The sequence below is a fragment of the Histomonas meleagridis genome (assembly GCF_020186115.1).
Source record: "Histomonas meleagridis strain 2922-C6/04-10x chromosome Unknown scaffold_85, whole genome shotgun sequence".
In the NCBI taxonomy this organism is placed as follows: Eukaryota; Parabasalia; order Tritrichomonadida; family Dientamoebidae; genus Histomonas; species Histomonas meleagridis.
Genome location: NW_027150932.1, coordinates 59223 through 83795, shown reverse-complemented (window position 1 = coordinate 83795; position 24573 = coordinate 59223). Strand labels below are relative to the sequence as shown.

Genomic DNA, 24573 nt, shown 5'->3' with positions numbered 1-24573 from the left:
CCCGTACGTTAAACTTAAATTCTCAAAAAATTAAAAATATTTTGATCACTAAATGCTATATTTAATGATAAAGAATCAGAATTTTATTTTTTCTTAGAGTTAATGATGAGGGGGAAAGGAGCATGATGATAGATCTTCATGAAAAATAATTTATCTATCGAATGGATAAAAAAAACGTTTTAAATGTAGCAAATCGTTAAAACAAAGTGAAGATATCCAAGCTGTATAAAATTGTTGATAATAGGTGGTGTGTTTTTATTTCATTCTACAAAAAACAGTAAAAAGTTTTATCGGATTTAACCCCCAAACAGTAACCCAAACCGTTGTCATAAAAAACATGATATGCATTCATGTAATCATGATTGAAAGTAAACTGGTTATTTTGAAGTTGTTGTTTTGTAACGAGTTTTTCTTTGGACTGTTTATTGATTCAGCTGATTTGCTTTTTTACACGAACAAATAACGTCAATTAACTATAGTTATGCTCGAACAAAATGCAGATGGATTTTAAGTTGGCATTTTCGTGGCATTTTTCTTGACAGTTCTAGTACAGCTTTATCAAAAATAACTGTTAATTTTTTTCTTAACCCATATAAAACTTATATTAATAATTTATTAAAAGATTTAAGTAATACTTCCCTTTATTTATGTTTTAGAGAACTCTTCATTTTATTTTAAAGGTTGCATTACATCAATTTGATGATATCATTTACTGTTGTTATCTATTTCTTCTTTGATATCTAAAAATATTATGAATGATTATTAAAATAAAATTAAGAATAATAAAGAAATAATACTTGCACCAAAAGCAAGTGTAACAGTTTTTGAAGTAGATCTTAATGAAAATGAATTTGATGTAATATTTGAGTTCGTGATTGAATTAGAATATATTTTAGAATTTGTATATGATACAGAAGATGCATTTGCTGTTGTAAATGAGTTTGATTGTGTATTTGAGTTTGATTGTGTATTTGAGTTTGATTGTGTATTTGAGTTTGATTGTGTAAATGAGTTTGATTGTGTAAATGGATGTGTTGGCCATGGTTGACAATTTTCGATTGTTGTTCCTTTTGATACATTAAATTTCCCAAATTTTGTTGAATTATATGAATCCAATGTCATTACACATTTGACAGGACAATTATCAAATGCATCATCACTAACATGAGGTTGTGAGTGGCCATAATAATAAACACAACTTAGAGATGTACATTCATAAAATGCTCGTGTCTCAATTGAAACCACATTTTCACCTATAATAACAACTGATAAATTAGAACAACCCTCAAAAACTTTTTCATTGATAGTAGTTAATGAATTTGGAATTTCGATACTTTTAAGAGAAGTACAATAGGCAAATGCACTATTCTCAATTGTAGTTATGTTATTTCCAAAAATAACATCTGATAATTTATGACATTCATAAAAAGCAAGCATTTTAATTGTAGAGAGTGAATTTGGTAATTTAATTCGTTCAAGTGAAGATTCAGCAAATGATTTCTCACCAATACTAATCAGATTTTCGTTAAAAATTACTTCTGTTAAGTTAAAGCAATTATAAAATGCTTTATCTCCTATTATAGACAGTGATTTAGGTAATTTAATTCTTGCAAGTAGAACGCATTCACAAAATGCGCAGGAATTGATTTCCATAAGCTTTTCTCCAAAATTAACTTCAGTTAATTTTCGACATTTGAAAAATGCATAATCTCCAATGGAAGAAATTGAATTTGGTAATGAAATTTTACTAAATGCACATCCAAAAAATGAAAACTTGCCAATTGATGTTAGATTTTCTCCAAAAATTACTTCAGACAAATTTTCACAATTATAAAATGTATTTTTACCAATTAGAGAAACTGAATTTCCAATTTTAGCAGATGCAAGTTTCATCCACCAAATAAATACACCAGGCGGTATTGAAGTAATATTATCATCAATAATCAAAAATAATGTTTCATTTTTATAGAGTGTTGTATTTATAAAATCATCTGAAGTTTTTATTGTAAGTGTTTTTGTTGTATTATCAAATATTCCAAATGTGGGTATAATTAGAAAGCAAAATATCTGAACAATCATTCCTTTCCCTATGAAAAACAATAATGAAAATGGTTTCTGAGTTCATAAAATAAGACATAAAACTAAAATTATGATTCTAAAGTTTAAGACAAATGCTTTCTTTCATAAATTATATCAAAAAATAAAATTAAAAAAAAGAAATTACTGGTAAAAGAAAATAAATATCTTCAAAATGAAAATAAATTTTAATATAAAATACATTTACTTTCAAGAAGTACCTTAACGCTTTCTGTGTGACCTTTTTTACATGCGAAAATTAGCGCTGTTTTAAATGATTCAAATAATTTCCAAATATTATTACCAAATTTTAAATAATTAAGATAATCTTTAACTAAAAAATTTAAATATTTTTAGAATTGACATTAATTCCTTTTTTTTTTAAGAAGCAATTTAATGGCATCTACTTGACCTGTTCTAGCTGCAATCATCAGTGCTGAGTTAAATAATTTGTATAATTTCCAAATATTACTTTGAAATATAAAATCACATAAATAAACTTTAAACAGAATAAATCAATATCAACACTTTTTTATATTAATATCTTTTCGTGAAAGAAGCATTTTAATTACACCAAGATGACCATTTTCAATTGCTTTTATAAGTGCTGTATGAAATAATATGATTAATTATTATATATTATTTTAAAACATAAAATTTTTGAAATCAACAACAAAAAAAAAAAAAAAAAAATCTTTAGAATTGATATCAATTCCATCTTGATCAAGAAACAAATCGACTATTTCAACGTTTCCATTTTCAGATGCAAAATGGAGTGGTGAAAGAAAAAATATAAAAAAAAATTTAAATATTATATTGAAATATGAAATCAATAAATTAAATCCAAAATAGGATAAAGAAATATCTTTAACACTAGGATTAATTTCTTTTTGTTCAAGGAATAATTCAACCATTTCTAAATCATTATTTTTAGTAGCTTTTATAAGTGCAGTTTCTAATAATCCGAACAAATTCCATATATTATTATTAAATATAAAGTTAATAAAATAAATTCTAAATAAAACAAAATAAAAAATCTTCATCATTAACATTAATTCCTTTTTGTTTAAGAAGGAATTCAACCATTTCTAAATTGTCTTTATCTGCAGCTTTAATAAGTGCTGTTTGAAATAATTTTTCATAAGTTCCATATAATCAAGATAAAAATTAAAACAATAAAATAATTTTTAAAAAAAAAAACAAATGAAAATCTTTTACATTTATATCAATTCCTTTTTTAATAAGTGATACAACTTTTTTTGTTTCACCTTTTTCAGATGCATTTATAAGTTCTTTAATTTCTTTTTCTTTCTTATTAAGTAAATCTACAACTTCAGTATAACCATTTTTATATGCTATTTCAAGTGGTGTTTTAAAAGTTTTAAATAATTTCCAAATATTATTTTGAAACATAAAATCATTATAATAAATTTTAAATAAAACAAATGAATATTTTCGTTGATGTTAACTCCTTTTTGTTCTCTAATAAATTTAATAATTTCGAATGTTTTCCGTCCATAACATAAAATACCTTTTGGTATTGGATTATTTTGTATAAAATACTTTACGAGATATAAGTTTCCATTTTTTGTTGCATTTAAAATACAATTTTCAATAACCAAAATTTGTCTTTTTTCTGTTAAATAAGAAAGAATTTCATAATTTGCTTTGTTAACACATATGCTTTCTAAATCAGCTGATTTCCATCCAAAACCTGCTATGTCTTTTTCATAAATATATTTAAAAATATCATTTTGATGAAATTTAATTGCTGTTTCATGTGCATTATTAAATGATGAGTTATTTTGTTCACATAAATGAATTATTTCTAAGTTTCCTCCTGCAATTGCATATTTACCCGTGTTATTTACATTTGCATTATTCATAAGTAAATATTTAAAACATTTAAATGAAGAAAAAAATGCTGCATAATCAATTAATGAAACATTGTTTTGATTAATAAATGAACATTTTTCATAAAGTGATGGTTCAATTGTTTGATTAAAATCAAAATTATTTTGTGATGATATTTCTTGTAATTTTTGTAATTCATCATTTCGAATTAGTTTTGCAATTTCATTTGAATTAACTCCTTCTTGAATTAATTTTTTATGAAGTTTTCAATTATTATTTGATAGTTCTTCATAATGATCTAAAAAATCTTTATCTAATGAATTATAATACATGTTTGGAGCACGATTGAGTTACACTCCTTGGGGATCGATGGGCAGCAATAAACCTTCCAATAGCAAAGGAACATGGGAAAACAGCGCACCTACAAGTCCAAGGGTTTCTTCAAGTAATAATTTTCAATCAACAAATACTCACAATCCATTTAATTGTGGCAAACATAATGTAAAAGATAAAATAAAAGCTATTCCAGATCCTCCTGATAATTTATTTAAGCCTAATACACGAAATGTAAAATCATCAACTCAAAATAAAGGAACTAAACCAACGACAGTAGCACCACCACCACCAACATCATTTGGAACAAATAATAATGAAAATAAGCCAACTCCATCCTAACAACGCCGACTCCTTCACAAAAACCAACAGCAGCTGCATCTCAAATAATGTCACTGATGCAAATGAAGAATGTGAATCTGCTCCACAACAAAATCTAATGCCACTTCAAAGTCCATATTTTATTGTATATGTTCCATACCCAGTAATGAGTTTCTATTCTCCGTATTATTATTGGCCAATGTATCCTTATGCATTTCCATATTATTATTACATGATACCACCTTTCATATTCCCATTTCCACCAATATTTTGATCAACGAACATAACTAAGTCAATAAAAATAGTCAAAAATTTCTTTTATATTTAAGAAAAGTTACTCAAATTACACTCCTCTTCACATATATATTATTGCGAATGAATTGAAAAATATAAAAATACATAAGAAAATAATTTATTTTTACGATTTATATATCAGGAACATAACCTGAAAACTCAGCATTTTTTTCTTTTTCCCTTCTTACATAGATATAACACCAATAGCAATAACAGGCGCAAATACTAAACATCCAATTACAATTCCAGCAATTGCTCCACCACCCAAAGACGATTTCTGTTCTTCAGCTGGATCGGATGTGCCCAATGTATGAGATGTATCTTCTGATTGTCCAGGTGAAGAAAAAGAAGAAGAAGAAATAGATGATAAAGAGGTAGATGTCGAAGTTGAAGATGAAGGCATATTAAACATAGAAGAAAACGAAGGAATCTCTGGTGAATAACTCATATCCATTGGGATTGCATTTTGTGATGCACTTACCAATTCTCCAATCGCCTGTTTTATTAAGTCTAAATCCATAACCATTCTTCCTTGTGTATACTTTATATCCTTTATTTATCTTCTCTACACCAAAAACAGGATATACTCTTTTCGAAGAACGATACACTTTGACCATTGAAATTATCCATCGGAATTTCGGTTTCCATTTCAAAATAGCTATCGTTATAGTCAGGGTTTTCAAATTTGTTAATTTTTCCATTCCAAAACTTCTTTTGTGTTTGAATATGTAATCTTTTATTTGTAATATTTAAATAAGTACCACCAATCATTGTATAATTATTTGAAATTACTGCAACAGAAGCATCCGTTGCATAACCAAATTCATTAATTATATTATTATCAAAACAACTTAATACATAATCATTACCATTAATCGTATTAATTTCCAGTGCAACATTACCTTCGTCAATTTTTACGTTTTTAACATTTTTGAATTACACATTCACCTTCTTTGCATCCTTCATAAACAAAAACAACAAAAAATTCGAATTCAAATGATGGAAAAAGAAAAAATTAATTCACCATACTTTGTCAAAACAATTTCATATTTTTTTTTTTTTACAAAAGCAATGATTCAAATGGAACTTTGTGAAAAAGGTGACATTTCAGATATTATTTTTGAGGAACCTGATATTTGGTATTTAATACATGATATTGGGATGGCATTACAGATTCTCCATTCACATGAATTGATGCATTTAGATGTATCTCCTGTAGCAAATTGTTAAAACAAAGTGAAGATATCCAAGCTGTATAAAATTGTTGATAATAGGTGGTGTGTTTTACTTCATTCTACAAAAACAGTAAAAAGTTTTATCGGATTTAACCCCAAACAGTAACCCAAACCGTTGTCACTTTTTCAGAATGATCCTTGAATTAGCGGTTTTTCAAAAAAACAAGACTTTGAATGTGCCTTTAGGAAAATTTTTTGAATGAAAAGTAATTTAACCACTTCCAAAGCAAAGAAAAAATTGAGTAACAGTTAATCTGGCAAAAAAATCATATCACTTATATATGACAACAGAACAAGTTTTCCTTGATCTTCCAGAAACCGAAACATTCAATGTTTTCAGGATTGAAAACTTCCAAGTTGTACCATGGAAAGACATCGGTGCTTTTTATACAGGTGATGCATATATCGTTCTTGATGCTCATACTGTTGGAACCAGCCAACGTGTCCAACGTGATATCTACTACTGGCTTGGTAGAGAGTGCACACAAGATGAATCAGGTACAGCAGCTATCAAAACAGTTGAACTTGATGATCGCTTTGGTGGTGAACCAGTTCAACACCGTGAAATCCAAGGACATGAAAGTGATGCCTTTATGAAGGCCTTCGAAAGGTTTGGAGGTGTCCGTTATATGGATGGTGGAATTGATTCTGGATTCAGAAAAGTTGACACAACAAAGGGAGATACAATTCTTTATCACATCAAAGGCCGTAGACATCCAGTTCTTCAACAAGTTCCAGCAGTCGGAACATCATTGAACCAAGGTGATGTATTTATTGTTGTTGCCCCAACAAAGCTCTTCCTTTGGATCGGAAAGAGTGCAAACATCATGGAAAAGAACAAGGGAGCTCTTGTTATGAACAAACTTCAATCACAACATCCTAAATCAAAACCAATTCGTATCGAAGGAGGTGAAACAACACCAGAATTCTGGGAAGCCCTTGGCGGTGAAACACCAATTGCTGATGCTAAGGAAGGTGGTGCTGATGATGAACATGAAGCTGCGGCTGTACGTAAGATCTTCAAACTTGAAGGTGACAATGCAACACAAATTGCTGAAGGAAATGCTGCAACTAAAGACAAGCTCACAAGCGATGCAGTATACATCATCCAACGCGGAAACTACATTGTTATCTATGCTGGAAAGAATGTTCCAACACAAGTATCAAAGCAAATGCTGAACATAGGTGTCAAATTCATTGGTGATCATGGACTTCCAAACTGGACACCAATCGCCACAGTCCGCGAAGGTGTTGCTTCACAAGATCTTGAAGTCGTTTTCGCATGAGTAAAACCGAGCTAGTCTCACAAATTTAATGTAAACTTATGAAACAATTGAAAGCCGACAAAACCGTTTTTGGGTTGATCTGCATCGAGAGAAGAAAACTTTATGAATCCAAAATTATTGCTTTAAGTTCGCTTGTCACATAGTAATATTGATATTATGCTTATAAGTTTAAGAAAGAGAAATTATTCCTCAAGATGTAGTTAAAAACTTTTTCAATGAATTTAAATGTCTTGAACAACTTTGTCCATTGTTATTTCTTTTTCTCACTTGCGTTTTCTCAACAGAGAAAATAAGTTAGAACTTATAACTTGTAAATTATTTTTTATTAACAATATATTATCTTTCCTTGAGTTTAAAACGAGTTAACCAATGATTATCAATGATTTTTTACCATCTATTTGGCCACGCAAAATCAACCGCAAAAATTGAGAAGGCCGTATTGATTTAAATTTGAAAAAAACCGTTTGCCATAAACCAGGAAAAGCCACTTTTTGAAAGATTACATCCAGAATCAAACTTTACCCAGAAAACCATATGGATGACGAATTGAAGGTCAATATCCAGTGGCTTCCTGGTGCGATTCTCCCCGTTGTTACACACAGATCATCTACTGCCGAAGAGCTCTCCAATTTACTGCAGTTTTCATGTTTCGAACACGAAAAAGTATATTTATTTCATAATGGATTGGTTCTAAATCCTTCTGAAACTTTAGGGAATCAAGGAATAAAAAAAGGTGATGTGATTGAATGTAAAATTGTAAGTCAAATTGATCGGCTTGCTGACTTATTTATTAAAGAAAATCAATCTATTGCCCGAGAAATGGCTCGCGTTTTAGATATACGTACAGATAAAATAGATTCAAGAAATGAAGTGGGAAAGACTGATTCTAATTCATCATATTCTGATTCTGATTCATATCAATTTTTGTTTTTAGAAGGTAGCGACCTTACAACATCAAACGATATATCATCAGATCCTCTTCCAATCATATGGCAAAATGATGATTATGAAGATATAAGATATAAAACAGGATCGAATAAGCAAAGCAAACAGAAGCAAGATAATCCTGATGCAAGAAATGATTGGAAAAAAGCTTTACCGGATGAATAAATAGATTGTGTTTTTTCGTAAATTTGCAATGGCTCTTCTTTAAGAAAACGTTGAAATTGTAGAAAAAAGTTTAAGTTTTGAAATAATCTCCAATGTTGGTAAATATATACAAAATTGAATAGAACAGCTATTTTCAGAACATAAGATTTTAACTGCAATAATTAATAGAAATATTTCAATGAAATCGGAACAGGATTGATAGTAAAGGTCCGGAATGTATGCGTTGTTTTTATGAAGTGAAGTGATCATGCCTTTTTGAATACCGTACGGTTATTAAACAAATAATTTTATCCCATTATCTATTGGATAAAATGTATTATAAATCTAAAATTAAATATAAGATATAATAGAATACATAATTTAATATTATCATTAAAATATTCATCTCTATATTAAAGATATTTACATATGTACGCAAAAGAATTAATGACATTCAATATGAATCATTCAAAAGTTCCTTTGATTGAGCGATTTTAGAGTTAAATTTCAATATAATTCAAAGAAATTCCCCAGAAAAAGTCAGATTGATGGAATTATCTCATATTTGAACTCAATCTAAAATAAAAAAGATCAAATACCATAAACTCTCCAAATTTTTATATTACTATTATAAGGTAACCAATGCCAATGATTTATTAACATGAACAAAGATCCTTGATCAATTTTTTTCATCATATCAAAAATTTTTATATATCAAATTCAAGCATCAAACAAATCTTCAATCAATTTTTTTGATTTCATTATAAGTCGAATGAAAATTCCAAATTTGTTTATTCATATTCCTAATTATATCATATTTTTTGCAATATTTCAAAACTTTGGTATAAATATCACCAAAAAACATCAAGAAAACATTTATGTTATTTATTTCAACATAACGCTAATTAATACATTTGTTATACCAATTATTTTAAGCAACAAATCTAACAACAATTTTTCATATGTATAACAAATAAGAATTTTTCCTATTGTTTTGCGAAAATAGTAAGTTTTCAAGATTTCTTTCTGAATCTGGAGTTAATTTGGAAATATTTGATCAATTTTCATTTGGAATTTATGTATAAGTGCAGAAAACGAATGATACAATTGGAATAATTAACACATCAGAAATATTACATAGTCATTAATTTGTAATAAAGTTGGAAAGCAGTATTAAAATTCCATTTCGAAATTTTTGATCAAATTTCAATCTTTTTTTAATTTATTTCAATATCCAACATTTTAAATTTATGATATATATGAAGTTGATAACTTATAAACAGGAGAATTATTTATCTTTTTTTAGTATATCATAAGATATTTGCAAACATATATTTGTTTTTCATTTCCCAACTTTTTGTTTATAATTTGATCGTTTCAGAATTTAAATTTTAATTTGAAATGGTTTAGCAGTTATAATAACTTAACATTTATATGTTATACAATTATAAATGAATATTAATTTAGAAGTGATAAATATCATAATATATCTTGATTTATTTTAATTTTTTAGTTTATTAAATATTTCTTAAGTAATTCAACTATTTCAGGATGTTCATTCTTAGCTGCATATTCGATTGCAGTCCGAAATACTTTAAATTATTTCCAAATATTACATTAATATTTTAAATCATTTAAACTAATTTTAAATATAACGAATAAATATTTCTAATATTAACATCAATTCCTTTATACTCGAGAAGTAACTTAGCAATTTCTATGTTACCATTTTTAGCAGCATATAATAGCGCTGTATTAAATATCATAAATAATTTTTTTCAGCACTAAACATAACAAATGTATATCTTGAAAGTTAATGTCAAGTCCATCTTTTTGAAGAAGTTTTTGGATTATTTCTATATAATTATTTTGAGCGGCATTTACATGCTATCATAAATGCTGTATAAAATTATTTAAATAAATCCAAAATATTATTTTGAAATATCGAATTATTATAACAAATAGCATTTTCAGCATTAACATCAATTCCTATTTGTTCAAGAAGTAAATTAACTATTTCCGGATTATTCGATGTTGCACTTATAAGTGCTGTATGAAATATTTTAAACAAATTGAATTGATAATCTCTATTTCTTTTATTTGAACCATTTTTAAAAATTTAAAACACAATTCATAATTATCAGTTAACATAAAGTATGAATATAAGGAATTACAAACAGCTAAATTAAATGAATATGAATATTCTTTGGAAAAATAATTCATGAAAGAATCTACATATTCATTAAAGTTTTCTTCTTTTAAATCAAAAATAATTTGTTCAATAGACTGTAGTGTTTCTAGGTTTTCCATTTTATTGTCTTTGATTTTTCTTCTGTTTATAAAAGATAAATTCATATGCCTTGTTCTAAAAGTTTACTTATAAACAAAAAATTGAAAAAATGGGACTCCGCGGACTCGAACCACGTACCTCACGATCTTCAGTCGTGTGCTCTCCCAGGTGAGCTAGAGTCCCTGTGTTAACTTTATTTTATAATTTTAGTATATTTATTTTTTTAACACATTAACAATCAATATTTACATATTAATTTATAAAGTTTAATAAAAAATATATCAATTATTCAATTCAAAAAATATGACTTGTATCTTTCTAAGACATTAAGTTATAATCAAAAAATCATAAAATGACATATTAATGAATGTCGAACAGCGATACGTCATCTTTTTTTCCTCAAAAAGGCTTCACAGGAAGCCAAATAATAAAAGAATTACAAGAAGTTTATGACAATGATTCGCTCTCTAAAACACAGGTCTATTTTTAAATTTCTGAAATTCGTGGGCGGAGATAAGACCTTCAGAATATAGAGCTCCCTGGGAAAATTTTTACTAGAAGATATATCCGAAAAAATTTTATATTGGCTATCCAATATAATGCAAAACCGCACACATCATTGAAAACAAAAAATTTTATTTTTAATCAATTCTGACGTCCAGAATAGAGTCAACTTCATTACCCACCCTATTCACAGATATTGCCCCCAGTAACTTCTATTTATTCGGTAAATTCAAAACAAATTTGGAGGGATGCAATTTTGAAAATGAAAGCCTATTATTTTAAATACATAACCGAATATGTCGGGAATATTGATCATGATGAATTAATGGCTGCGCCTGATGAATGGATAACTCGTCTTCAAGAAGTGATAAGCACATGGGCGAGTACATGTTGGCAAATATAAATTAAAATCGATCATTTTGAATTCAAAATCGATATAAACCATTGAATTAAAAATCAAAAAAAAAAATATCAATATCTTCATCTATAAATGATTTAAAATAAATAAATTATATTTTTACATATAAAATATATAATATTATATTATTATAAAATATAAAAGTATTTTATAAAGGAAACCTTTGCCTGACTGACTCTGTGAAATTTTATATTTTCGAAAATTTACCTGCTCTAGTGATTGTTTCTTTCTATTTTAGAAAATATTATTCATTAAAGAAGAAATTTAAAAAAGTAAAAAAAAAAAAAAAATTTATTTCAAAAAAACGATTAATTCCATTAATATGACCTTAAAGACCTTTCCCAACGATAGAATCGAATGAATGAAAAATCATCGTATTTATATTCAAAAACTGAAGTGTAGAATCTATTCGACTTTTTCAAAACAAACGATAACATTACATTGAATTCTCTATCGTACTTCTTCACTTTCTCTTGAAATATGCTTAGTCATTGCTTCAAAAAGTGAAATAATTCTCGAAATGAAATCGAATGCATCGTTGTTCATTTCACTTTTGTCCAACTTTTCAAATTCTGTTTTCATTTTCTCTAAGCATTCGACTAAACGTTCGAACTTGAATTGCGACTGGAAGTCCAATTCGTTAATGTTAAAAATTCTTTTCATTAAGTCATTGAAACCTTTAAGCGAACGATTTGTGTTATATAACTTTTCATAATCATTTGCGAACATTGGTAAGTACTCTCTTGGGTTTTTAGATGTGTGAAATATTTCATTAATTTCTTCAATTTTCATTTGCTTATTAATTCCACCCGGTGGAATGCATATAAGTAAACCATTTACCATTATTATTAATTCATTAATTGTTAACTCTTCGGAATTTTTATTTGTTAATGGACGTAATGAAAATGATTCAATCGAATGAATGATATTAATTAATGTTTCTTTGATGTTGTTTTGTTCTTCTTTTAATTGGATTCGTTCTTTTTCATGCTTGATGTAATCATCACAAATCATTTGAATCATTTCGGGTAAATCATTCAATTTTTGAATGTTGCACGATGAGAATATTCGTTCGATGGAATTGATTTGATTACAAAGCGATTTATTTTGTTTGGTGAGTTCTGTGATTTTATCAAATAATGTATATTCATATTGAGTAATTAAATCAATGGAATTATCACTTTGTATTTGGAAATCAAAAAATTGCTTTGTATTATTAATTAAATTCTGAAGATATTTAGTAAGAGTTTTATAAGATTCTTCTTGTGTTATGTTTTTATGTCGAGATTTGTTTAATTCTTTAAATAGTTTTGTGCTTTCATCAAGAACGATTTGAAATAATTCCGGATTATCTTCTTTAATTTCATTGGTTGAAAGCGAATAGTGAATCTTTAAAAGATTACTACATGTTTGCGCCTGCAATTTCCGAATTTGTTTTTCGAGATCTTTGATTTTATACATCGAATTTGATGTTAATTCCGATAGATCAGAAAAAGTCGTTTCTTTATCTGAAAAAGTGTAATCCTTAGCGGTTAATGTGATGATGCTTTGTATCATTGCGTTTTTGTATTCCTCATTAATCTCTTCGGATCGTCTTAATTGTTCAGATAAAGAATAGACAAGATCTGAAGTTTTTTGTAATTGCTCTTCAACTGATGCTGTCAAATCAATTGATTGATTTATATTACGAAGAGTATTAAGTATGTTTTTTTCACGCTCATTTTCTTCTTGAGTTTGAATTGAAGGTGCACTTTTTATAAGCTCTTTGATTGAATCAATCATAATTTCATCACTTTCCCAATTACTGCAATCAAATGGTTGCTTGTATTTGGTTGAAAAGTCTAATGCAATAGAAAGAATTCCATTACGAAGTTGAGCATAATCCAAATGTGATTTTTGAATTGAAGATATTTCGAAGTCCGATGATTTCTTGATTGATAAAACTTTCTTTTCTTGAAGCTTTTTGTTCTTTTCTTTCAATTCATCGATTTCTTTTTGCTGTTCTTTAATTTGATTTGATTTTGAATCAAGCAAAGTTTGAAAGGCTGTTAGCTTACTAAGAACTAAAGAGAAAGTACTTTCATACTCCTTAATCATTTCTGGTGCATTATCAATAAGTATTGCCTTCAATGGATTAATTTCAACATTACGATTTAATTCTATTTGCTTCTCATCACCAATAGTATTAAGGTTCTTAATGAAAGCATCAACAGAGTTTCTAAATTCTTTAAGAGCATTTAAATCAGGGTTTTCTTTATCTGATTGGAAAGAAGGTTTAATAACAGTAAACGGCCGCTCTATCGTATCGAAAACTTTTTGAATGTCATCATCGGTTTTTTGGAATTTTTCTTTTAGTGCTTTTAGCTCGCTTGGAAAATCTAATGCTGCCTTTAACAAATTAGATATCGCTGTAATCTTTGTTGTAATATCTGATTTGCATCTATGCAATTCATTTTCTGTTAGTCCGCATTCCTTAATGTTGTTTTTAAAATGATGGTTGACAAGAGAAACAAACGACTTAAGATCATTCTGATAAGTTATCAACTTTTCATGTTTAATGTTAGACGTTGGTGATAAATTGAAAAGTTCTTTGATATTATTGGAAAGTGTTTGACAAAAACTCTGAAGACCCGTAATAACCGGTGAAAGTTTCTCGTTTTTGTTTTGTTGAAATTCATTTGTTTTTATGATTTTATCAAAAATTTGTTGGACTGCAAGAAAATGCTTTTGAACGATTGGAGCATGAGGGATTACTTGCGACATAGATTGCATCTTCGTTTTAAAATTATTCCATGTCTTTATAACTTCTGTTGATGTGGGAATCATTGCCTTTCCACTTAGAACAGTTGTTTTTTCTGCAGTTTTTTCAAGTCGAGATTTCTCGTTAAAATATCTTAATGTTTGAGCATAAAATTGTGGAAAAATACTTCCGAATAAATCATAAAATTCAGAAAAATCTTTTGAAATTGATTCTATTGATTGATTTTTGTCAACAATCATTTTAATGTCTTGAAGAAGTTCAGAAACTTCTTGATGAATTACATTGATTTGCGAAAGATTGTTTTGCTCATCTGGCTTTAGAGGAGGAAGGGAAGCATTTGAATTACTAGCTTCCACTCCTTGCTGTGCATTTTTTCTTGGGCTTAATCTGTTTAGTTCATTTGATTGAGGTCTCTTGAAATTTTTGTTCATTTCTCCTCGCCCCACCCTAACTTACCGATTAAAAATAATTCAAAAAAAAAGCACCTACAAGAAAACATAGAATCATTTAACATCGGGGATGTTTTTTTAGTAATGCTTTAATAGATATTTACGTGTGTGGTTGTAGTGAATCAAATCTACCAAATTCATGAATGTTTTGTAATTGATAAAATTGATGTTGATAATAATTTTCAAATATTAAACTGATGTTGAAAAACTGATTTCAACTTGCTGTAATCCAAAATGAGTATGCCAAAAAAATGAAAAAAAAAAACAAGGAAAAAAAGACACAGAGGTATACATGTTTTTTAAGTTATCTTATCCAATTTGTTTTTGTTTAATATTTTCTTTTTCTTTCTATTTTTCATATATTGTCACTGTCTAACTATAGTATAAAGTGCAAAACAAAAATTTTGATCAAATATCACAAATGAAATCATTAAACTTGGCACTCACAATTTTAGGAACTAAACCAGTTAGTTTTTTTAATATATTTATTAAAGTAATCCTATTTGTTCCTCATCTGTTATTCATGTCACTTCACATCTATTCTTATCGGTTCAAAAACAATGAGTTCAAAATTGAAACGACAAACCTCCAAACGGTTCACTCGTTTGGAATGCTTTCTTCCATACATAGCCGTGGATTAAAGACAATTATCGGAAATGGTCGCCTTGTCCGAGATCTTTCTCATGAAATCGAAAATGATGGTGCTGTAGTTTTCGAAGATGATACAATCATTGAATGTGGAAAGACAGCTGAACTTCGCAACAAATATAAGTTCGCCAAGTATGTTAACGCAGAAGGAAAGTTTATCATGCCAGGATTTGTTAATGCACATGGACATTATTATGGTTTATTTAGCCGTGGTCTTGCACTAAAAGATCCACCAGCTTATACATTCCTCGAGGTTCTCCAACGTCTTTGGTGGCGTCTTGATCGTGCACTTCAACATGAAGATAGCTATCTTTCAGCAGCCGCCTTCAATATTGTTGCTCTTAAGACAGGCTGTACCACTGTCGTTGATCACCATGCCTCTCCCAACTGCATCGAAGGTGCTAATGATGATATTGCACAAGCTGCATTAGATTGTCACATCCGTAATCACATTGCCTATGAAGTTACAGATCGTAATGGAATGGATGGAGCCTATGCTGGCATTGAAGAAAATCGTCGTTTCATTGAACGTTGTTATAAGAAAGATAAGAATCCAATGCTTGCCGCCTCCTTTGGTATGCATGCACCGTTCACATGCTCAGACGAAACACTTAAGAAGTCTGTTGAAGCCTTACAATCTGTACCAGAAGCATTACCATATGTTGGATATCACATTCACGTTGCCGAAGGACAATATGACGAAGATTACTCCATGAAGAATTATGGCAAAACATGTGTACAACGTCTTGTTGACTTTGGAATTTGTGGTCCGAATACTATTTATGGACATTGTGTCTTTGTTAATGACGAAGAACTCGACTTAATTAAGAAGACGGGCACAAACATTGTCACAAATCCATCATCTAACCTTAACAATGCTGTTGGGTTACCAAGAGCTGAGGCCATTCTTAAGCGCGGAATTCCTTTAGCACTTGGAACTGATGGAATGACATACGACATGTTGCAAGAAATGAAGTTCTTGTACTGCGCACAAAAACTTAACCATAAGGACCCACGCGTTATGGGTTATGACTCACTTAAGATATTAATGGAAGGCAACAGCAAATTGGTATCGAAGGCATTCCAAAAGAAGGTCGGAATCATTGAACCAGGCGCATTCGCTGATATCATTCTCGTCGATTACGACGCACCATCGCCTGTGACTATTGGCAACTTGCCATGGCATATGGTGTTCGGAATGTCCGGAAAGGATATTCACTCAACTTTCGTAGGAGGTAAACAGGTCGTCAAGAACCACGAGCTGTTGACTATCGATGAGAAGGCAGTGTTCGCAAGGTGCTTAGAAAGGCAGCCGGGAATCGCTGAGAGACTCTGAGTAAAAATAGTTTGATAACTTTTAACTAAATTTCATGAAATTGTTTTGTAAAATCAATTTGAAATTTTGAGATTAATACAAAATTTGTTTTATGTTCTTAAAATTTTGATATTATTTAATGCTCTAAATGGCGGTGGTGAGGAGCAATGTTTGAGTTCTATAGCATTTGGCGTTGGTAAAAATGTAATCATTCGGAAATTCAAACAAAGTCTGTTAATTTTTTATATTATTCATGACATTCGCACCAATTGCAAAAATACCCTCTTCAACAAAATTTAGTGCACTAATTACAAATGATGAACTACTTCAGATAAATAGCGATACTGTTTCAATAATTTCAGCGCGTTCAGGATTTTGCAAATATTTTTATTTTCTGCCAAAAACTCCACGATTATTCGAAATAAACTTAAAATCACCAGAAAGGTTTGCATTAGTCTATCCGAGTGTGAATGGCTTACCAGAATCTATCGTAATTCTTGAAACATATACTGGAAAAGTTCTTAAACAATTTAATCTTAAATCTTCCACACAAAAATTTGTACACGTTTCTATTGGTACTCATTTATTCTTTGTTGTTGATTCTAATCCTTCAATTGTATATTATGTTCAACCAACAGGAACTCAAATTCAGCAATATGAATGTCCAGGACCTATTACATTCTTGCGTGCAAACACATCTAATCCTGAATTTGCCCTCATTTCTGGAAAAGAATTGCAAATAATCGAAACCCAAACACCAGCTAAAACACACACAATTCCATTTCAAGAATTTACCTTTTTAAGTTTTGATGATACTCGTATTACATATGGGACAACAGGTCAAGTCAATATCTTAAATTTAGAAAATTCACAAGTCAAGACAATAAGCACACCACACGGTTCACCTCCTCTTAATTGCACAGAACTTTATGGTGTTACCAAAGATGGAATGATATTTTCTGCAGATACTGGTTCAGCCATATCATGCGTTTCAAGCCCTTATACAATACAATCCAACATGTCTACTGTTGCTGTTTTTTGCAATGGTACAATTTGTATATATGAATCAGCTCGAATTCCAGTTTCCACAGTATCACAGCTCCAACCTCCGGAACCGTTTACAGGCTCCACTTTTTCAGTAGAATCGTCACTTTACTTCGCCGCTGCATCGGCCATTTATTCATTCAATATTTCGCTCAATGAAATTTCCAAATTTTCACCGAATAATGAAAGAATTAAAAAGATTGTCACAACAACAAGCTGTTTATCAGCAGTTTATACGTCACTTGAAGGAGATAAAATTATGACTTATGTTACAGGAACTAAAAAACGAGATGAGATCGGAATTGATGTTGCATGTGATCAAAAAGGATTTACATGGATTCTTCAAAAAGATGCAATCATCTCATTCCACAAAAAGCTTTTGTCTATTGAAGAAAAATCACGAATTCCATTACCCGAAGATCATCAATACGATAATATCTTTCGTTTAGGGGATACCATGGCAATCTATTCCACACAGTTAGGGAAGATATCATATTTAACCCCAAGTAATGAATTACTTTCATTTGAAGCGCCTAAAAATGTGACAATTATTCAATGGCCAGCTTTATGTACCAAAGACAGGATTTATATCTTAAAGACAGATTTCTCAAACAATTACTCCGATATAAAACTTACTGATTTTGTTTGCATTAAAGAATCAATTACATCATGTTGTTGGTTAGCCAAAACATTATTTGCTGTTGAAGGCAGAAAAGTTTTAGCCTTTAACCAAAAAGGTCAAAAGCGTTTAATTGACATATTACCAAATGCTATGTGTACAATTAGTGCTGCTTTACCATCACAACTATTATTTGTTACTACACTACCTGACCTACGTGTAATCACATTGAAAAGACCGTTTTTGTTTGTTGCTTTGCTTGATATCTCATCTGACGATTCGCAATGCCTGAAATACCTTCTATCGTATCTGCCAGCCCTATCGGTTGAGCCAAGAGCAATAACCGGCTTGCAACCGTTAATTGCAATGAGCGTGTTTAATAAGGCACCCCCAAAATACGTTAACAAGGGCGTTGTCAAAACGTACTCAAGATTTGCCAGGTTCCATGAATTATTAGGGTTTATCAGAAAAAGTGGAAACGATAAGGCAATTTTACATGAAACCGCTGAAGCCGCTCGAAAATTAGGGCAATTTGGTATTGCTCAACAAATTTATGAAGAAATTGGTGATGATGAATCATTATTCGAATTGTTTATGATTGCTCGTAGTACTAAAAATCTTGAAGTTTTAGCAAGTAGGTCAGTTCTTGCTCCATCTATTGAATATTTTGGTATTTCACCTAAAGATGGAGAATATGAAATGCTACCAAACTTACCTCTTCCTAAGATAAGACAGCCTTATGTTGGAGAAGAATTTACTTTATATGCTGGTGATCCAAATGAAAGTACTCCTTTATATCCACCATCATTTGATGAGTTAAATGATTTTGGTATTAGAGAGTACCCATTAACAGGCGAAGAGAAAATGGCAGAGCAACAAGCAGCAGAAGCATATGATACAGAAAACCAACAAAATGACGATGAAGAAGTTGAATATAAAGAACGACCTACTGATGATGTACTTGAAAAGGAAGATGATGATCTTGAACTTAATAAACTCTTTGAAGATGATGAAGATGAAGAACCAGTTAAAAAGCTTGATTTCTCGATTAAAATCAAGACTAACGCTGAAGGAGGAAGAAGGAGGTTACCTCCTCGAGGTCTTAATAAGTTTAAGTTGACAGAAGAAGGCGGCGAAGCGGGTGCAATTCCACCGCGCCAACCAGTTAGAAACAGAAAGAAATTCAATATAAACGGTTTACCTACCACAGAGGAAACGATAGCGGCACAACCGCCGCAACCGCCAGTGGAAAATCCAGAACATCAATTTATGTCAGAAGGTCTTAATGCAATTGATGCTATGGATGATGGTGATCAACAAAATCCGGCTGATATGTACGTGAGTACTTTATTCACTGATATTTGAATAAAAAACAGTGAAAGTAGAAAAATAAAACGTTTAATTAATAAACGGCTTCTGTTGACCGTTTAATATTGGAATGGAACCATCGCTTATAAGGAATTTCTTTGTAAAAAGTGGTTCTGTTAATTGTGCTTGTATCACTTCAGATGGTAAGTGTATTGTTGCCGGATCTTCGTTAGGATATGTTTTTTTATTCCCGATTGATAAATCAATAAAACCAAAAAAATTATCTGGACATAATGGATCTGTTACATATATTTCGCCTATTGGTAATAATTCTGATTTTGTTACTGGAAGTGATGATAATACTATTCGTATTTGGAAAGATGAAAATCAAAGTATTATTAGACCAAATTTAGGGAACATTATTTCTGTTTCAGTAGCAGCACGAAAGGGATTTATATTAGTTGTGGGAGAAGAAAGAAATCCTATAATTTATGATATGAATGGATCAATTATTTCTTCAATTGAATGTGAGCTTCATCAAATTACATGTAGTGCAATTTCCGATGATGCCACTATATGCGCTTTCGGTTCAGCAAATGGGAAATGTTTAATTTATAATATTTCTTCCCAAAAGTTCATCTTTACACTTGATGTTAACGATGAAATTACCGGAATCACTATCAGTTCAGTCCAAAAACTTGTTGCGATTGGTAACTCTGATGGATATATTGCAATATTTGATTTAAATTCCAATAAATTTATTAATTCACGAATTCATGATTCATCAGTTACATCACTTTCATTCCATCCGACAGAACCAATTATTTTAAGTGGCTCTTCTGATGGAATCTTACGAATAACGAAACATCTTAAAATTATTTACACAATTTTCGCACATAAGAACTCAATAACTGATTTAAGGTTTTCCAAATCAGGCGAAATGTTTGTTTCATGTGCTCTTGACAAAGGAATTTTCCTATGGAATTCACCAAATATTTATGAAACAGTTGAAGAAGAAGAAGAAATTTTTGATTATGATGAAATAATTGAAGATTTTCCTAAATATGACATTAAAAATAATGCTGAAAAAGAAAATTCTGATCTTAAAGATGAAATTCTTAATCAACAAAAGAAATTTATGTTTGATTTCATGGAAAAAATAAAAAATTTAACTGATGTAATAGAAGAATTAGAAAAGAAAATGGAAAAAATTAATAATAAAATTTCATTGTTAGAGAAAGCTGAAAACGAAAAGAAAAATCTTGTTAAAAGAAACTATTAATTTATTTTGTTTAATTCAAAAATTAATTGTATATCATTTTTACTGATAGAAACGAATAAACTTTTTGGTAAACGATAAATTTTTAAAAGTGCGCCTTTGAAAAGTGTTTGAACGATAAAAATACCGTCAAATGAATCAGTATGTGAGGCAATTAAGGCAACAAGAGCCTATTAATTGGGAAATAACAAGTAATATTTGGCGAAACCTTATGGGTACAAAAATTGAAATAAAATTTTCAGAATTTTTTGATGAAATCGTTGACGAATTTATTAAATCACCAAAAGAATTCCTTAATCAAATAAAAAAATCTCAAACCGAACCAGCAAAAATACTAGCAGATTTTTTATCGCTTGATATAGTCACTAGATCTATTCACTTCTTCTCATTTTTTAGATTTATATTTGATTTCACCAAATTGGAAAAATTTGTTTGTCAGACAAACTTCGAGCCTTCTCATTTTAAAGAACATTTTGGTGACAGAACCAGTATTTTATTCAATTCAATTTGTTATTTATACAAAAAAATGACAACATCATTAAATCATTCAATATTTCCTAAGTACGCACTGAAAACTATTCGACTGTTTTCCAAGCTTCTTGTCCCTGAAGGATATAGACAATTCACTTCTACTAATTTCAGATTACAATTTGTTTACATATCACCTGTTTTCTATACAAAAAACAAATCTCCTAAAGCTCAGGGATACTGTTGTATTGGTGAGAAAGGAGATTTTGTAATTCTTGATACCACACCTGATAATAAATTAATTGATAAATTCGATCAGAACTCCTACACTGGTATGGTAGATGAGGAGCATATTCTCTTCTATCAGAATGACATGACACCTGTCATAAAGCTTGAATTTCCAACACCTGATAATGCTAATGACGCTTTTATTTTCTCAATAACACCACCAGAGCCTGGGCTTATGCATATTATCAGTTTTCTTCATTCATTTTCTGCTGTTTCACAGCAACAAAGATTATTTGGAAATTCATCACTCCCAAAAATCTTTAAAACTGAAGTTCAAAAAGTCATAGAAACCCCAACAATGGAACTTTTACTTTATGCCTTTGCAACTCCACAAAAAATTTCCAAAATCAATGAGAAAACCATTGATTTCTTTATCTCAGCACTTGGAGACAAACTAATGCCATTCATTCGTGCATTAATTCATATGGTTTGGAGTGAAGAACCATTTGGAGGAAGTATTATATTGAGACATGATTCACCGCTTTCTTCATTATTACGTTTAATACTTAAGTTTTACTGTGGTGACTATCTTTCATATATGGAAGCTGAGATTAAAAGCATAATTGAGGAATCAAATGATTTTATTCGTGAAATGCCTATATCAAATAATGAGGATGCCTTAGCTTTTATTGACCATGTGTTTAACCCTGAAATAAATCTTTTCTTTGGTTCTGTTGATCATAAAATGTCATCTACTTTAAGAAGTATAATTCGTGTAGTCTTTATAAGAACTGCCGGATTTTACATAAACCAACATGCCCCTTATTTGGTTATCCCTAATCTAATGTTGTTAAGATTTTTGCTTCCTCATATGACAACCAAAATTTCACTTGCATTCCCATCAGGCTCAAAAGTTCAATCGATTTCAAAGCTGGCGGCTTCATCGTTTTTATCGTTGTTCTATCGTAACGGTTGGACATCTGATCCGTTTTTGTCGAAGTTTGGCAAGTTTATGGAAAAGTACTATTATGAATCTGTTCGATTCGCTATTCATGTTATAGATTGTCATAAATGGGAATTTGAAAACACTGATACATACTTGGATGATAAATGGGATTTAATAGATTTGCTTGGTGATGCAGCAAATAATTTGATTTTGATGAATATGAAAAGTCCAAATAAGATATTGAATACACATATATATAGCATTTCTATAATGCAAATGATAGAGGAATACACATATGATTTCTCTATTTTGAGCACAGAGAGCTGGAAAAAAGATCAATTCATCTAATGTTTCAATATGATCATTTTTAATATTAACATCAATTCTTTCCTGTTCAAGAAGTAATTTAACTGTTTCAATATGACCATTTTGAAATGCATAATAAAGTGCTGTTCTAAATAATTTAAATAAATTTCAAATATTATTTTGAAATATTAAATTATTAAAATAAATATCAAATATAACAAATAAATATCTTGAGCATTAATCTCAATATCTTTTTGTACAAGAAGTAATTCAACAATTTCTCTATAACCTCTTTTAGATGCTATTATCAGTGTCGTTTTAAATAAATTTGAAACAAAGATTTTAAATTATCAAAACAAAATTCATTTTGAGCATTAATCTCAATATCTTTTTTCTCAAGAACATATTTAACAAGCTCAACATTTCCTGATAAAACTGAATACGGCAATATAAATCTTGGCAATTTAATTCCCAAATGAAGTTCTTTAAATATATATATAAAACTATGTGATGCAAATTCTAAAATAAGTTTATCATTAATTTTAATATTAATTATATAAAACTTTCAAAAAACAATTGGGAACTTCATAAACAATATATTAAGGAAGGGCATAATCCAGATGAAATTGCGAAAATAATTAGAAATGATGAAATCGAAAAGCTTCAAGAAATATCATCACAAACAAATTTTGATTTTAATCAAAAAATCGAACCATCACTTTATGAAAGATATTCATTTATCAATACAAAAAATGTTACATTAATTGATTATGCAGCATTTTTTTCATCAGTTAAATGTTTTAAATATTTACTTATGAATGATGCTAATATAGAAAACACAGGTAAATATGCAGTTGCAGGTGAAAATATTGAAATTATTCATTTACGTGAACAAAATCATTCATCATTTGAAGATGCATATGAAACTGCAATTATATTTCATCATAATGATATCTTTAAATATCTTTATGAAAAAAAAAATTGGAAGAAAAATCAGACAATGATTTGATAGTTTATTGTATTAAAAGTGGATATTATGAAGTTCTTTCATTTTTAGAAGAAAAATGAATGATAATTAATGCTAATATCATTAATGAAACAGAAGAGATTGGAAATTTATTTCTTATTAAACATTTTCTCAAAAATACAAAAATTCCAAAAAATATTTTTATTTTTGGTATGGAATCAGGTAATGTTGAAATGATTAAATATATTCTCGAACAAATGGAATTGATATTAATGCTAAAAATATTTATTTGTTTTATTTGATATTAATATTAATAATTTGATATTATAAAGTAATATTTGGAAATTATTAAAAATATTTAAAACAGCACTTATGTTTGCATCTGAATATGGTGATATAGAAATAGTTAAATTACTTCTTGAACAAGAAGGAATTAACATAAATGATAAAGACATTTAATCTTTTTTATATAATTTTTATTATGATAATTTTCTATTTCAAAATAATATTTGGAAATTATTTAAATTATTTAAAA

General features: G+C 29.3%; 9 protein-coding genes across 9 annotated transcripts; 7 read left to right on the top strand and 2 right to left on the bottom strand.

Annotated features, from left to right (window-relative positions):
- Nucleotides 1-4299: 4299 nt before the first annotated feature.
- Nucleotides 4300-4605, top strand: GO595_011078 (uncharacterized protein; the record flags this gene model as incomplete). The annotated part of the gene is made up of 1 exon (XM_067913828.1): nt 4300-4605. The coding sequence occupies one exon, from the start codon at nt 4300-4302 to the stop codon at nt 4603-4605; it is 306 nt and encodes a 101-aa protein (XP_067768742.1).
- Nucleotides 4606-5062: 457 nt separating this feature from the next.
- Nucleotides 5063-5398, bottom strand: GO595_011077 (L-type lectin-domain containing receptor kinase S.1; the record flags this gene model as incomplete). Its single annotated transcript, XM_067913827.1, has 1 exon — nt 5063-5398. The coding sequence occupies one exon, from the start codon at nt 5396-5398 to the stop codon at nt 5063-5065; it is 336 nt and encodes a 111-aa protein (XP_067768741.1).
- Nucleotides 5399-6394: 996 nt separating this feature from the next.
- GO595_011076 (actin-binding protein) lies at nt 6395-7399 on the top strand (the record flags this gene model as incomplete). Its single annotated transcript, XM_067913826.1, has 1 exon — nt 6395-7399. The coding sequence occupies one exon, from the start codon at nt 6395-6397 to the stop codon at nt 7397-7399; it is 1005 nt and encodes a 334-aa protein (XP_067768740.1).
- Nucleotides 7400-7933: 534 nt separating this feature from the next.
- Nucleotides 7934-8509, top strand: GO595_011075 (uncharacterized protein; the record flags this gene model as incomplete). The annotated part of the gene is made up of 1 exon (XM_067913825.1): nt 7934-8509. One exon carries the CDS (start codon nt 7934-7936, stop codon nt 8507-8509), a length of 576 nt encoding a protein of 191 aa, XP_067768739.1.
- Nucleotides 8510-12150: 3641 nt separating this feature from the next.
- On the bottom strand, nt 12151-14892 carry GO595_011074 (uncharacterized protein; the record flags this gene model as incomplete). The annotated part of the gene is made up of 1 exon (XM_067913823.1): nt 12151-14892. The coding sequence occupies one exon, from the start codon at nt 14890-14892 to the stop codon at nt 12151-12153; it is 2742 nt and encodes a 913-aa protein (XP_067768738.1).
- A 628-nt stretch (nt 14893-15520) lies between these two features.
- On the top strand, nt 15521-16894 carry GO595_011073 (putative aminohydrolase SsnA; the record flags this gene model as incomplete). The annotated part of the gene is made up of 1 exon (XM_067913822.1): nt 15521-16894. The coding sequence occupies one exon, from the start codon at nt 15521-15523 to the stop codon at nt 16892-16894; it is 1374 nt and encodes a 457-aa protein (XP_067768737.1).
- Nucleotides 16895-17126: 232 nt separating this feature from the next.
- Nucleotides 17127-19901, top strand: GO595_011072 (uncharacterized protein; the record flags this gene model as incomplete). Its single annotated transcript, XM_067913821.1, has 1 exon — nt 17127-19901. The coding sequence occupies one exon, from the start codon at nt 17127-17129 to the stop codon at nt 19899-19901; it is 2775 nt and encodes a 924-aa protein (XP_067768736.1).
- Nucleotides 19902-19974: 73 nt separating this feature from the next.
- On the top strand, nt 19975-21126 carry GO595_011071 (POC1 centriolar protein-like B; the record flags this gene model as incomplete). Its single annotated transcript, XM_067913820.1, has 1 exon — nt 19975-21126. The coding sequence occupies one exon, from the start codon at nt 19975-19977 to the stop codon at nt 21124-21126; it is 1152 nt and encodes a 383-aa protein (XP_067768735.1).
- A 523-nt stretch (nt 21127-21649) lies between these two features.
- GO595_011070 (uncharacterized protein) lies at nt 21650-23113 on the top strand (the record flags this gene model as incomplete). The annotated part of the gene is made up of 1 exon (XM_067913819.1): nt 21650-23113. The coding sequence occupies one exon, from the start codon at nt 21650-21652 to the stop codon at nt 23111-23113; it is 1464 nt and encodes a 487-aa protein (XP_067768734.1).
- Between the last annotated feature and the right edge of the window lie 1460 nt (nt 23114-24573).